This window comes from Periophthalmus magnuspinnatus, chromosome 3 (genome assembly GCF_009829125.3).
Source record: "Periophthalmus magnuspinnatus isolate fPerMag1 chromosome 3, fPerMag1.2.pri, whole genome shotgun sequence".
Lineage (NCBI taxonomy): Eukaryota > Metazoa > Chordata > Actinopteri > Gobiiformes > Gobiidae > Periophthalmus > Periophthalmus magnuspinnatus.
Window position 1 is genome coordinate 34933257 of NC_047128.1, and position 15538 is coordinate 34948794.

General features: G+C 38.3%; 4 protein-coding genes across 4 annotated transcripts; 3 read left to right on the forward strand and 1 right to left on the reverse strand.

Moving 5' to 3' along the window:
* The first annotated feature begins 1436 nt into the window (after window positions 1–1436).
* lin7c (lin-7 homolog C (C. elegans)) lies at window positions 1437–6111 on the forward strand. Its single transcript, XM_033985180.2, has 5 exons — window positions 1437–1658; window positions 2840–2958; window positions 3031–3102; window positions 3233–3442; window positions 3850–6111. The coding sequence occupies exons 1-5, from the start codon at window positions 1622–1624 to the stop codon at window positions 4015–4017; spliced, it is 606 nt and encodes a 201-aa protein (XP_033841071.1). The 5' UTR covers window positions 1437–1621; the 3' UTR covers window positions 4018–6111.
* Window positions 6112–8680: 2569 nt separating this feature from the next.
* On the forward strand, window positions 8681–10380 carry rplp2l (ribosomal protein, large P2, like). Its single transcript, XM_033985218.2, has 5 exons — window positions 8681–8775; window positions 9293–9416; window positions 9498–9546; window positions 10031–10126; window positions 10276–10380. Exons 2-5 carry the CDS (start codon window positions 9294–9296, stop codon window positions 10350–10352), a joined length of 345 nt encoding a protein of 114 aa, XP_033841109.1. The 5' UTR covers window positions 8681–8775; window position 9293; the 3' UTR covers window positions 10353–10380.
* A 463-nt stretch (window positions 10381–10843) lies between these two features.
* On the forward strand, window positions 10844–13800 carry fth1a (ferritin, heavy polypeptide 1a). The gene is made up of 5 exons (XM_055230736.1): window positions 10844–11099; window positions 11927–12032; window positions 12534–12680; window positions 12963–13088; window positions 13405–13800. Exons 2-5 carry the CDS (start codon window positions 11931–11933, stop codon window positions 13561–13563), a joined length of 534 nt encoding a protein of 177 aa, XP_055086711.1. The 5' UTR covers window positions 10844–11099; window positions 11927–11930; the 3' UTR covers window positions 13564–13800.
* Window positions 13801–13907: 107 nt separating this feature from the next.
* Window positions 13908–15532, reverse strand: mcee (methylmalonyl CoA epimerase). The gene is made up of 3 exons (XM_033985208.2): window positions 15486–15532; window positions 14753–15087; window positions 13908–14630 (listed from the first exon to the last, which is right to left on the reverse strand). The coding sequence occupies exons 1-3, from the start codon at window positions 15511–15513 to the stop codon at window positions 14478–14480; spliced, it is 516 nt and encodes a 171-aa protein (XP_033841099.1). The 5' UTR covers window positions 15514–15532; the 3' UTR covers window positions 13908–14477.
* Window positions 15533–15538: the final 6 nt, after the last annotated feature.

Genomic DNA, 15538 nt, shown 5'->3' on the forward strand with positions numbered 1-15538 from the left:
TCATAACGTTACTATAAATCATGTCTTTTTCCCGCCTTTCTACACTTGTTCACACTGAACTTATTTTAACTCTCACACCATAAAGATGTAGACTATAAAGACTTAGTTTTTGCACATGAAAGTTCACATTTACAGACTTCACATATCAAAAGAGGAGCAGCCACACACATGTGCAGACAGGTACCTTAAGCTGAGGGTTCACACGAGGCATGGCAGATCTGACAATGACTGATTGGTGCTCCCACTTTCTGTGTACATTAAAACACAGAACAAATACAACAGTATTAGGCCACAGATGGATATAATTCTCCAACAAAAGACGAAGCGAAATTAATGAATGTTGTGGCCCGCAAAAAGCCAGTGTGGGACATTGCTTGGAAACTGGGTTTAAGACCGGAGCGGCGATAACATCCCCTGAAGCATATACCTGCACAAGTTTAATTACCATAGTGTGAAGTAATAATGTACTATCACAGGAAAGTTTTCATCTTTTGACATTAGACTATGGATCACATCCAAATGTGCCTGAAGTTCAAAATACTTCAAGTAAGTAGCAAGTATGCACCTCTATTTTGTTCCTGTTCTACTTTAAGGTAAGTACAAATCCAGAAAGAAGAGGTCAGGTATTCAGAGATTTGGGAAAATCTCGAGCAAGTGAAAAGATTAAGCACCTTCTCTATTTTGTAGAGGTTTAAAAGAGGACACACTAAGAAGTGGACCCCAAATTACATAAAAACTAAACATTTAGAAACACAGTTCTTTAACTCCAACCCAGGATAGTGATGAGGGTCCCTGATGGAGCTTCATTAGATGCACATCTGAGTATATACATGAATTTATGTAGGCTAAAACTAAACCTAAATTAGTGTTTTGTTTTGTTTTCTTAGTTAGGCTTAGAGTAGGCCTACTTAAACCATTAATGGATACAGTTAAATTTACCTGCATTTCAGTATTCAAAGTGAGAATGAGAAAGCTATTTTTCCCAAAGCACAAGCCTCCAGTCCATTCACATGTGTGACTCAGCCTGCAGTCTCACCTCAGAGCCTGTCACTCTGTGCTCTACCGCTAGAGGGAGCTACAGAAGTGGGGTTAGTTCAAAGTTCGGGAGAAATTTCTATCTTTCTTTATATTTACAAATATAATATACTGCCCTTGTAGTATGTGCGGTACAGCAGCTTAGCCATATTTAAATATATTTCTTTACATTCATAAATATCCATAAACATTTGATAAGACGTCATTCAAACAGTGAAAACACTTTAATACGTTGGTAACTTTATGATTTACACGGGTATTATAAAACACGACACATATATCACGTATTAATGAGTAACTTTAGTATCTTTGGTGATCGTACTAACCTTCTCGCGGTAAGATAAACATATTATTTAGCACATTAACTGGGGGTTTGGTTGATGGTTGTCTACTTTCCGACAGTCCGTAAACGCACCATGACACTGGCAGCTAGCCTGAAGCTAACTTGGCTGAAGCTAACGTGGCTAATCTGATTTATCGTCTGGACTAAGCGCTCCCGACGTTTGCAGGGATTAACAATTTTCGTTTTGCATATTTGTGTTTCAACCCACAGTCCACTCATCATCAGAATAATCCTGTGAGGAGAATGGCGTCACTTGGAGAGCCTGTGCGACTGGAAAGAGGTAAGTTAATGAGCTAAGTGAAGCTAACTAAGTGAAGCTAGCTAAGTGAAGCTAACTGAAGGATCTGTGACACGGGGCGGGTTCAGCTGCTCTTTAGCTTTAGACAAAAAAAGCGCTTTATATGAGCACATATTTCTACTAAACATACCAGGAGGGCTTGTCTAATAACTGCAAAAAGGATCATTGACTTAATTATATTTTTAGATTCGTGATAAAAGAGCATTTGGTTCAGTAGCAGTGTTTGGGGATAGTGTTTAGTTAGCCCCGAAACACCAGAGTTAAACAGCCTTTTCTTTGCACATTAACAGCTTTGTCTTTGCACTTAAACAGCTTTAACAGTATTTAAATCATTGGTTATATGTGCATTATTATCTCATTGGTTGTGGCTGTTGACATTAAAGTTCCATACAAACCCTAAAGCTGAATGTCAACAGCAAGAAGACACAGCATCATTCTGAACCAAACTAGTTCTTCCTTTATTTATTTATTCTTTATTTGTCAGGGACCATGTACAACTTCTTAAATCTTATAAAAGAAAAGATTTAGCTCCTGCTGCTGTCCATGTGCAGACACTTTAAAACACACATTTCATCACAATTACATTATAAGACAAACAGTTTATCATTGACATTAGCAGGAAAATACAATAGATGTCCCCATGTCCAGTACAGTATGTTTCCTACAGTACAAACCAATTAAAAAAATCATTATGTGCAGGTTTTTACAGTGAAACAGAACAATACAAATGAACTAGACTGTGTGGACACGTTTGATGATCTAAAATGAAGTTTGTCAAATTTCTAGTCAAATTATTCAAATCTACAGACGGTTACAGAGTCTGGAGCTGATTCCACCGATGATTTGAAATGAATGACTGAGCAAAGGCCCAGGATATTTTTTAGGACTAGTTTCCGATGACTTAGGTTTATGTGATTTATTTTATGTGTTTATAATCTGTTTACTGATAGATTGAGACATCTCAATTTGAATGGTAAATACACTGAAGTATTATTTCATATAATCATGGAAATAATTAATATTTTATTTGTAAGTGAAATCTCCAGCTTTAATAATAACCATAGAGTCAATGTTAATAATAGTAAATGTTCAGTGACATAGTGTCTGTCTCAAACCTGAAAGTGCCTCGTGACGGGGAAACAATCTATGTTTATTACTTCCAGATATTAATCGTGCCATTGAGTTGTTGGATAAGCTGCAGCGGACGGGGGAAGTGCCTCCACAGAAGCTGCAGGCTCTGCAGAGGGTCCTCCAGAGTGAATTTTGCAACGCCGTTCGAGAAGTGAGTCTCCTTTGTCATATTGGGCAGAGTTTTATTCATGTTTTGTTTATTTCTTTTCTATTCTTTTATTAGGTTTATGAACATGTGTATGAGACCGTGGACATCAACAGCAGTCCTGAGGTCCGAGCCAATGCAACAGCAAAGGTAGTTTCTTTTGTTAGAGCCCATGTTTCCCCTTTTAATGTTAGTTGTATTTGATGGAGCACCTGTTTCTCAGAACATGGTTGTTTGGCAAAGGCACCAGTTTTTTTTACTGTTGTTTCTGCTGTTTCAGGCCACAGTGGCGGCTTTTGCAGCCAGTGAAGGGCACTCCCATCCTCGTGTGGTGGAACTGCCCAAAACTGAGGAAGGCCTGGGCTTCAATATCATGGGAGGGAAGGAGCAAAACTCCCCAATCTACATCTCCCGAATCATTCCAGGCGGAATAGCAGATCGGCACGGCGGCCTGAAGAGGGGCGACCAGCTGCTGTCTGTCAACGGAGTGGTGAGATCATAGTTAAATTATTCAATCAGATATCAACTTACTGACATCAAAGATTGTTTGACTTGTTTTGTTTTTTTTGCAAAGTGAAAGGTTACTCTGTGTGTGTGTGTGTGTGTGTGTGTGTGTGTGTGTGTGTGTGTGTGTGCGTGTGCGTGTGCGTGTGTGTGTGTCGGTGTAATTTATTTGCGTGAGTCAGTTTCCATTCACACAATCAAAATGAGCAGGAAAAGAAAATGATTGCCTTTTCGACAAAAATGTTACTTTTGTTTTTTATGTAGCTTGTGTATTTATTTGTTGACAAAATGGCTGAATCGTTTCAACTTTTATAATAAACTGTCCATAAATCATGTGGTGCCTCTTTGAACTCACATCTCACTGCATTTGTCCTGATTTTGTCATTTTTTAAGAGTGTGGAGGGAGAGCACCATGAGAAGGCTGTGGAGCTGCTGAAGGCGGCCCAGGGCACAGTGAAGCTGGTGGTGAGATACACTCCTAAAGTCCTGGAGGAGATGGAGTCTCGCTTTGAGAAAATGAGGTCGGCAAAGCGCCGACAACAGAACAACTATCCCCAGTAGGATTTTCTCATTCTGCTGCCCAGCCCCTCGTCCTCCTCCTCCAGCCTCCAGGCCATCTGTTTGGGTCTATTTCCTCTTCCCCAGCACAACATGTGTAACAAACAAGCCCAACTTTAGATGTAGTTACATTCACAAACTGAACACCAGACTTTTAGCATCTTAACACTTTTGTTTCTGTAAAACACACTTTTGCTTAACACTAAATGATTGTCATTCTGGATGGGCACTGCATATTGTGATTTAGTTTTTAATTGACAATTTGAATGCGATTGGAGATCAACCACAACGCTCCTTTGGTAGTGTTTTTAATACTTTGGTCACAGCCACTACCAAGTGCCTCAGGGCAAAGCTATTTTTATATGTAATGTGTACTGTTTCAACTCCTTTTTGTTTTTAAGACGGTTTTAGCTGGATACAGTTACATAAACCAAATCTCTCCCTGAATTCTTCACAAACATGTTAAGGACGTAACTCAAATCTCAAAATGAATTGTTTATTTTTGTATTTTTGTTCTCAGAGAAAAACACATCCCGTGTGCATGTTTTTAACATTTGTTAAATGAGGTTTTATGTTTTTTTATTGGTGTTTTTTTGCTTCATTCATCATCTCAAAGTTCCACCTCGGTTTATTCTTTGTCTCTTTTTATTTGAGAAATTCTTTAATCATTTCAACCAAACTAAAATATACCATGTTTAAAAACAGTGATTATATGGCTGTATTCAGAAACTTCTTTTCATCTGTTATTTTAAGATTATGGAATATGCCCTGGCAAAACTGTGGCTTATTTATTTATATATATGTTCATTTTTTATTTTATTTTAGATGCAATATACTGTACATAGAAAAGAAGAAGTAAACTAGGCTTAAGGTGAACAAGCCATAGTAACGATCTGGTCCGACGGGTCGATGTGTAACTGTTGGATAAAAGACTATGGTTTGTTTGAGTTGATTATGAAAGTTGTGTGTCGTTCTAGTTTTCGTTACTTAGATTTGCAGTTAATGTCACAAGATGCAGGTCCACTGATTGTCTGCTGTGGCTGTTTTTTTATTTCTTATCTTAGTCACTATGGCTCGATAACTGCTCAGAGGAAGGACGTTTGGTGCTGATGTGCTGTAAAATACGCTTAATGTTAAAAAAAGGAACGCTGTTTTGATAAACATGTTTTTCCAAATTCATTAATGTCACATTTACAAGGAAAATCTTTGAATCATTTTTGTTGTCTAAATTAACTACAAATGTGCTAACATTTTGAAGCAGATGGTCAAATTGAATGATACACAGCAAAGAAATGTGTAACTTACAGTAATAATCTATGCAAGATCAGTAATGGGAAACTTCCATTGACGTTGATGGTACAAACCACTGTAATTTTAATGTTTACTGTTCAAACTTCAGCCTGTGTGAAATGCAATATCACATGCTTAAATCTTTTGGAAATTGCAGCTAAAATGTAACTTGAGCTTGCGACGTACAGACAAAACACCAGAAATGTGTAAAATCTGGACACAGCTTTCACACGACACAGGTTCATATTGGCTTCTCACAAAACTTTGCATGTTGCTGCAAAATCTCACATCTGTTCATTATCCCTGCGATGCACTCTTTACCTTTCTATCTGTTTGTCCTTCGTCTCTTCAGATGGTCAATAGAGTATTTTTTATAATAGTTTTCTTTTGATATTTTCTCAATTTTTATAAGTGAATTTCCTAAAAATAAAATAAATGGAGGAATGTCTGGTACTTCATTTTCATCGAGTACCGCGGCCATATCAGCCGAGCGGCAGAAAACTAGAGTAGATGCACAGTGGCCTGTTCGACTGCTAGAGAGAAAGAGGTCTGGCCTAAACGGTTGCTATTTTCTGAGATTTTGGCCGATTTTCTTTTGTTTTAGGACCAAATTTGCTGCATTTGTGAAATTTTTGATAAAGGTCTGAGATGTGTAACGCTCGTTGGCTTCTTACCTGTAGAATTGTCGCGGTTTTGTGCTTTTTGTTCCGCTCTTTACTGTTCTTAATGTTGAATGTAAAATGTGATGTAGACCATTAGTGCTCACAATTTAGGCTTAATAAACTGCTTGGAGTTGTGACTTTTCAATTGACCAAAGTTGTTTTTCTTATCGTTTAAACATTGATTAAGTCAGATATAAAAGGTTCGCAAACTGGGATTAATCTAAGTTTTATTTTGTGCAGTTAATCAACATTTATTAGAATCCAAATAAGATCCAAATAGTCAACGACAAGTTTGGGGCTTTTTAATCTGCAAGTTTAAAGAGTATTTGATTTTGACCAAAAATAGATGTGACTATTTTTAGTTAAATGGCTTTCTTTCTTTGGCAAAATGGACCGTTAATGTTCATGAAATTATTGTTAGGTAAATGTTTGTAATAGAGGGGGATCAGATGTTCAAAATACCAAACTGGGACACACCTGAATCGTGATGTTTGGTGCAAATAAAACTAAAACATTGTCACTTTTATCAGTCATAATCTGAGGAACTTCTGTTTTTGCTGCACATTTTTGGGTTGTTTTCATGTTTTTCTATATTAATATATCGACCTCTTTACTGTTGTCTGGGATCACATTGGTCAAAAATAGGGTCACCTGGGACATTTCTTGTATAAAATGAACAAATCACTGGTTTTGGATAAATATTTCTGGGACACAAGGCTCAAACGTGGGACTGTCACGGGTAAATATGGACATCTGGTCACTCTACTTTAATAAGAACAATTCAATACCTTTCAGCCGGTATGAGCAGCAGTTCTAGCCTTTATTTACTGCAGTTAATATTTATTTAATTTATTTTTTTCAAATAAATCCCTTAGTTCTGCTTGTTGATGTTTACACAGAGTTTAGTTCTGAGTTTGTGTGAGTTTTTGGTCGACTTTAGTCCAGTATTATTACACAGATTACAGATAGTTTTTGTCTAAGTCCAGATGGTATTGGAAAAAAAACAACATCTTATGAAGTTTAATGAGAAATGTTAGATAACCACAGTCCAAGAGTCACGATGAAGTGGTTTGTTCTCAGTCAGGAGTGGGTTTTCATGGAGATGCAAACTCTCGACTGATGATGGTGCACTTCACATTTTTGGCAACGCGACTCCATCACGTCTGAGACAAAAGAGTCATTCAAGTGTTTGTCAGTCAGGGCCAGCTGGTGTTCTGAGGCACAATAAGCCTAAAGACAAACTAAAGGATTAAGACGGAGCAACTAGACCGACTCAGGGCAAACGTACACACCAGCGTATTTTACTATTTTAATGAACCTATGATGTCACTGGTCCCAGCTCATTGTATAAAAACAAGCTCCTTTTACATACATCATGCATATTTAAATTAATTGTGCCACCTTAGTCTGAACAAAATCTGTTGGAAAAAGCAAAATGAAATGTGTCACCTGGACAGAAAGTTGTATTCTGCATTCTGTTGTGTTAAAATCTGTGAAAAATAAACTCTTTTTTACAACACAGCACCAAAGCAACACACAAAGTCGACTATAAAAACAACTAACACACTGATACACAGCACAGCACTGATACACTATTACCTGGAGGTGTGATGCTAACTGTAGACACTACTCTGTCTGAGGCTTTGGCATTAATCTGAGCTTTATTTGAACACAATCTGACCAAAAAGAACTTAGTAGAAACGACAACAGATGAGCTGATTTGTGCTGCTAAAGGTCCTATATTACACAAAATGTTATATTGTTTATAATGTTCCCTCCTCAAAAACAGACCTGAAGTTGTGTTTTGTTTCATTCTTACATGTTTGCATAACCTTTTATTATTCGTCTGTCTACATCTCCAAAGCTCAAAATGCTCTGTTCCACCCTGTGATGTCATGAAGTGGTAGTTTTCAAGTTACCAGCTCCTTTTACCTTTAGTTCAGTAGTTTGGTGATTCCAGAGCTAAAATTATTATCCAAATGATTCTAGTGAAGGTGTGTGGAGTTTAAAAACACAGTGGAGCACTTCCTGTATCAACACATGATGACATCACAAGGTGGAACAGAGTGTTTTCAGTTTGAGAGAAGAGCTCAGCCTAAATCTGCAGGTTTGTGTGTTAAACTTGTGTAAATGAAACAAAACACAACTCCAGGTTTATTTGTGATCAGGAAACGACATTAGAACAGAGATCAGAAAATAACGTAATATGGACCTTTTTAAACAAGACTCTCGCACGCAAAATTACCATCAAAAGCTAGCTAGCATTAGCCAAGAGTTTTTCAGTTATTCACTCATCTTTTCTCAAAATCAAACTCCTAAACAGGATCATGAATGCTTGTATTGATCACAGGCTCCTGAAAATGTGCTGTTTAAATCCATTTTGTATTTTTTCTTGAGTTTTCAGACTATCTTTAAACTTTTTTGGCTGTGTTTGCTAATGTGTGCCTTGTGTCTCCATGGTAACAGCTGAATCAATACTCTGTGATCCATCTTCAGATCTCAAAAGAGTCTCCAGACCTCGCACTGCTGCTGAAACGCAGAGAATAACCTTGGGGAGAAAAACAACAATTATTACCACGATAAAATAAATTAAAATAGCAGATATGTTTGGTGTTAGGCTACAGTGAAACTATTGCCCGCATGCATTTGTGTGTTACAGACTATTGTCCAGCAGATGGCGTTGTGTCTCTGCATCATTTGTGCCATAATAGAAGAAGAGCCGGGTCTTTTTCCGGTTTGTGTCTGTGACGTCACTTCCTTTCTGCCTGTGCTAACCTCGCTGTGAACACGCGTTCGCCTGAACAGCCAAGTGAGTGTCACTTTTTATAAGATTTACCCCACTAAATCACAAACTCAACGCCAAAAAATGTACCCAGTGGCAATATAAACCAACTTCGATCCCCCCCGTGGCTTTGAAAAAACACATTTAGGTGTCATTTTTCATAAGTAAGACCAAGTTTTGAGCGGCTAATATGCTAGTGATAATGGATAGGAAAAAATGCTGCTTTTCTCCTCCGTAGTGCTTTAGATGTTAAAAAAAACCCCAAAAAGGATATCTAAGCCCCACCGGTCACAACTGTATTTTATAAACAAATATCTTAGTGCAGGCAGGACGCATGTTGTCGACAAAGGTGGAACTCTGCATTTTTATTTTACATTTTCATCTGTAGTCCACATTTCTGCACATGGCCTGGCTCCTTGGTCTCAACAGAAAAGTTTAAAATACTGCAGCATTGAGCACTTAAAGGATATACATGTGACTATTGCACTCATAAACTGTCTTTGACCAATGGCACGTACATTAACAGTGTTTTTTCTGTCCACAGGATGCGTTACGTTGCTGCTTACCTTCTTGCTGCCCTCGGCGGTAATGAGAGCCCTGAGGCCAAGGACATCAAGAAAATCCTGGAAAGTGTTGGCATCGAGGCCGATGACACACGTCTGAACAAGGTACACTGCTGCTCTGCTGTTGTTGGCAAACGCTTGAAACTTCAGGACTAATTATGTGATTTTTATTATTTTTTTCAACAGGTCATCACTGAGCTCCAGGGCAAAAATGTGAACGAGGTGATTGCTTCAGGTGAGTGCACAAAAGAATGTGTTTAGCTGAATTAAAATGCCATTTAATAAACGTGGACGACAATTGTTCATGGACAATTTAAACTACTCCACCTTGTTAAGACGCATGACTGTATTTGACTATAGAAATGTCCTGTACATCAGTTAGATTTGATGATACACAAAAATGATGTGTATACAAAGTACTAGTAACTAAAGTGACTAAAAGGAGTTCAGTCTTACAATACCCTTCCACCACTCCAGCTGACTTTCTGCTTTTGTGCCTCTTTATACTTACTTTATAATTCCAGCCAGTAGGAATTATAAATATTCAGATAAAATACAAATGGAATTGTTTTTGACATTTGTATGTGATTGCGATTGATTTGACTGTTTGATTTTTGGCTTCTCGACTAATGAAAATGTTGTGACAAAGACTCAACTGAATGGACTCTAGACCTACAGCTGTAGTTTTGTTAGCTCACATCTGCCCATCCTCTTTTCAGGCTATGGTAAACTGGCCAGCATGCCAGCAGGTGGCGCTGTCGCTGTCGCCAGCTCTGCAGCTCCTGGTGCAGGTGGAGCCGCTGCTCCTGCTGCAGGTGAGTAACATTCAGCACCTCATTTGTCTCATGCTGATCCGGTGTAGTCTCATATTGGCCAGTATGTTCACTTATTTTGTTAGATTGGTTTATTGACTTGGTGGTACTTCTTGCTCAACATAATTTAAGGATTGATTTTTACTTTGCAGTTGAGGAGAAAAAAGAAGAGAAGAAAGAAGAGTCCGAGGAGTCCGATGACGACATGGGATTCGGCCTGTTTGACTAAACTGAAAATAAATAACATTTATAAAAATCTTTGTCAGTTGTTCTTTTCGTATAAATCTGTGATATCCAGATGAGGTTTAGTGTTTAACAACAACAGAAGCATTATTAAAACTGTCAAGGCAAGAAAAAAACAAACAGAAAAACAGATGGTGTCTTGAACGCTCACAACCCCAAATGTACCACACGTCATCAATACGACAGAGGACAATCCAACATGTTGAAATGTCTTTGCGTCTTGTGACACATGAGTCAAGTGTTATGAGGTTTCTTTTTACTAACGCAATAAACAGTAAATTATTAGTGTTGGGAAATTGGGTGAAATAATAAAAATATTAGTGTCAAGTAAAATCCAATGTACAATTATTTATAATTCGAGATTGTAGAAACCCTCACGTTTAAACCGGTTAAATTTCATTCATGTGGTTATTTTTACAGGAAGTGACGTAGGCAGGCGTTAGCGCCGTTTATCTTTTACCGGAAGTGACGCACTGTTGGAGCCGTTTATCTCCTGAGCGCAGCTCGCGCTGGTCACAGTCGATCACATTAGCGGACAGTAAAGGTTACCTGCTTCAACAGTGCTTGAACGGCAACCTTTTTTCTGTCTCCTGCCACCACCAGTCGATAGTTATCGCTAAATAACATCTGTTTTTTACTTTATAGTACGTCAGCCTTCATCTTTGCCCGCGCTCTGCTCCTGAAGAGGTTTGTTTTACATCAAGGACTTCGAGCTTCGACAAACATCAGCGCCGTGAGTTTCCTCCTGTGTTTGAAAGGCTTTTATTTGTTCACTTTTGGCCTGTGCTAAATGCGAGGGCTCTGCTGCTCGAGCTGCTTGTTGTCTTTTAAAAGCTGTTTGTTGTCTTTTATTGCCCGTGTGGCCTGGCGCTCTCAGATCTGCGCACTTTTTATGTGCGCCACGCTACTGCGCAGTGCACAACGTGAACAACATGAACAACATGAACAATCTGAACAACATACACAACATACACAACATAAACAACACTCACAACACTCATTTATGTAATCTCTCTCTCCATTACAAAAACACACCACATCTAGTGTGTAGTGTGTTCTTCTGTTAGAATGTTGTTTACATCTGCATCTAGTCTCGTTTTCACTTTCAAATCTTGTTATTTTTGTGTTAGAAGATGTTATAAATATCATGATATTACTATAATATATAACTATATTATAATCACCTAATAACTTTTTAAAAAATATATATATATAATTTTTTGTATGATTTATGGAAATATTTTCCTGTGAATTTCCTCAAGGGCAGCCACAGAATTATTTAACAAAAAACAAACAAATAAAAAAAAAGTTAGTGTATGAAACATTGATGGAAAAACACGGAGATTGTCATGTGCTGAGAGTAAACATGTAGGATCATGCATAAACAATAGGCAGGGTGAAGCCAGGTCATGTCTGAGTCTAGTAAAATTACTGCTTTATGCAATAACCGTGCCTCAAAACCAGTTTAATAATCATAATAATGGTGATTCAGCTATAATTGTATCCCAGGCCAATACTGTGTGCGTACACTTACACTGTGTTTGTTAACTTTTCTTTCAGAGTCATGAATTCCCAAGTGAGACAGAACTTCCACCAGGACTGCGAGGCTGCAATCAACAGGCAGATCAACCTGGAGCTGTACGCCTCCTACGTCTACCTGTCTATGGTGAGAGTCACTGAGGCGTAACAGAATGCTGAGTCAGAACACATACGCAGAAAATAAAACAGGGAAGAGACGTCAAAGGTACAGACGTCTCCGACAGAACAAAGTGTCTCTATTGTGCTATTTTTGCACGCGATTGTCATTTTTTTTATATCACCAGATTACTGAAATAGAATGTCTGGCCAATATGCAGCAGTTTTATTTATTATTTAAATAGTCTTAGATTTATTTTTTTATTTAATGGGTAAATAAATTAAAGGTTAATGCTCAACTACCCAGACGTGCATCTGAGGTGAAGTGATCCTACAACGAATGTGAGGCTAAAGTTCGTTTAGAGATTAGATCATACGGAGCAAGCTGTATTTTAATACACTGACCTAATAATAAACACATATATAAAAGACTAGTTTTAAAAAACAAGTATTTAGCAACACATAACTAATCATGTAACCATAGACAAACATATTTCCTTCATAACTTCCTTTTTATAATTTACTCTTGCAGTCGTACTACTTCGACCGGGATGACCAGGCATTACCCAACTTTGCCAAATTCTTCCGTAACCAGTCACATGAGGAGCGTGAGCATGCTGAAAAGTTGATGAAGTTTCAAAACCAGAGAGGTGGAAGGATTTTCCTCCAAGACGTCAAGGTATGGTGTTGCTGACATTGCTTGTTAAATATTTAGATTACAGAAATTCAGAAACATTTGGTGGGAACTGGGAGGGTTACAGTAGCAAAAGATTTAGAGGGCGTGCCCTGTCCTCAGTCTCTTATCTGTCCTTGACAGACACACACGCAACCCCCTGTCCATGCATGTTAGTAAAACGTTAACGGCTTTAAGTAATAGTCAAACACATTTCTGTCTAAGGTCAAATCATCGCCCACAGTTGTTTTTTTTTTTTATCTCACTGTGACCTGGTCTACTTTTCAGAAACCAGAGAGAGACGAGTGGGGAAGTGGTGTGGAGGCCCTGGAGTGTGCTCTGCAGCTGGAGAAGAGCGTCAACCAGTCTCTGCTCGACATGCACAAACTGTGCTCTGAGCACGTCGATCCACATGTAAGGCAAACATCACACTGCTATAATGGACAGATTAGGAATAAAAACACTTCACAAAGTCAGAACCATAGTAAATGTATAGGATCACTAGTGACCAAGACGTCTAATCTTAAACCGTTCTCATCTCTAAACCAGGCATCAGTGCCACATCTACTGCAGTTATTCTGAAATAATGAAATGATGCAGATTCTGTAATTGGACTTTTTCTAAGTTTGCCACTTCCACCTCTAGTTCCGTCTGTTATTGCACAATCAACTGAATAAAAAAAAAGTGACTTCCAAATAACCAAAATTGTGTAATTCCTGTGTTTTTATAGATGTGTGATTTCATCGAGACGCACTTCCTGGATGAGCAGGTGAAGTCCATCAAAGAGCTGGGCGATTGGGTGACCAACCTGCGTCGCATGGGTGCTCCACAGAATGGAATGGCGGAGTACTTGTTTGACAAGCACACTCTCGGCAAAGAAAGCAGCTAAACTAGATGACAAATGACTTGTATATCTATATGTATTTGCTTCTAAATGTTTTAACTATAAGCCATCTGCATGAGACCTGATCAGCTCATGAAACAATTAAAAAAAGCATGATAGTAAGTAAGGGTTTTAACCTGCTCAACATCTTGTATTTGCGTTGAATATATTTTGGCTGTAATTTTTCCTTTGCTATGTTTAAAGTCACGACAAATCACCAAATAAACACCTCTCTGGTTCCCATTTTCTTGCCTTTCTCATACTTTGTCCAGGCTTTGAGTCTTTCACATTGAGTATCAAATTACATAGGAAGTAAAACAATCCAGTCAATAAGATTTGATATCATGTGCTCTTATTTTAGAACCATTATGACTCAGACCCACCACTGTATTGATTAGTAAATATCGATCGAGATTCTGCTATTCAACCTCAGAAAATGCACATCTCAAAGTAATGCACAAAATAAAAGAATTTACCTTCGTAGGATTAAAAGTGCTGCTAGAATCTAAACTAGCCCTGTCCCTTAACTCTTGTTTCCTTACATTACATGACCAAAAGAATAAAAAGATGTATAGAAGAAGTCATATCTTAAATAAATGCATGGATTTTGTGGTGGATACATTTTCTTTGTCTGGAAAGGTCTTTTGCCCCCCCAGTGGTGACAAATGAGATTATTCTGTATTAAGGAAGCGCCGAGCTGGCCTGGCTCACATTACTACAATATAGAAAAGCCATTTATAGCTTTCAGTACGTTCTTTATACACGTTTATAATATTAAACTCTGGGGACATCAGATCAAATTCAGAAGTAGAAAACAAAAATAAAGTAAATAGTTGCATTTTGTAGTTCTACATTAAACCACCTCAAATTTCTCTTTTTTAATTTCGTGTTTGTCAGTCTCTCTTTTATAAGACACAGTGTTAAGCCTCCTCCAGCTCCACCAACACCCCGTCACAGTCTTTAGGATGAAGAAACATCACAGGTTTGCCGTGAGCACCGATCCGCGGCTCTGCAGAGAGAGTCCTGATGTTTTTTGCTTTGAGGTCTGATATTGCTGCATTTATGTTATCCACCTGCAAAGAACAAAGTCAAAGAGAAACACAGGGGTTAGCTAACAGGTTACTTATTGTGATTCATTTAAATTATTACATACAACAGTGCAATGTAACAATAATAGAGTGGTATAAAAACTCACCTCTATACAAATGTGGTGCATCCCTCCAGACTTGTTCTTCTGCAGAAATCCTGCTATAGGACTCTTCTCTCCCAGAGGATGAAGCAGCTCAAGCTTCGTGTTACCGAGCTCCACAAAAACAGTGTAGACTCCGTGCTCTGGCAGAGGCACCTTGTCACTCACGGTGGCCCCTAGTACATCTCTGTAAAGGGAGGTGGCCTTCTCCATGTCGGGCACTGCAATGGCGATGTGGTTAAGTCGCCCCAGTTTCCACACTGATCCTGGGACGCCCTGACCGAGAGATGCTGTTCTGGAGTACGCTCTCATCAAGGTGGGACGGAACCATCTGGAAAAAGCTGGGAATCAAAGTTACAAAATGACTTACTAAAGCACAAGTGAATAGTACACTTACACTTGTACAATGACTATAACCCTGCTATCTTTTTCCATCTTCCAAGTTATGCTTTGTGTATTTACATATTTGTTCTTTCTTTTAAAATGACAAACTTTCATTAAGAAAATACAGTTTTGCTACACAATTACGTTTGGCCTTTGTGTGTTCTGTTTTTTATTGTTCTTCTGTCAGAAATCAGATAAGACACTTTACTAGAACAGCTCATACACAAATCAGGTTCTACTTCAGTTGCGTTTCACTCGTAGCATCAAGTGAGGTGAGAATAAATATTTCCCAAACACATTTTACAAGTTTAAATTATGAAGTAAGGAGCGTGTGTTTTTGTTGTCGAAAACTCACCTGCAACCTTCAGCAGAGTGGACGCCATTTTTGTATCCCGGAACCAAACATCG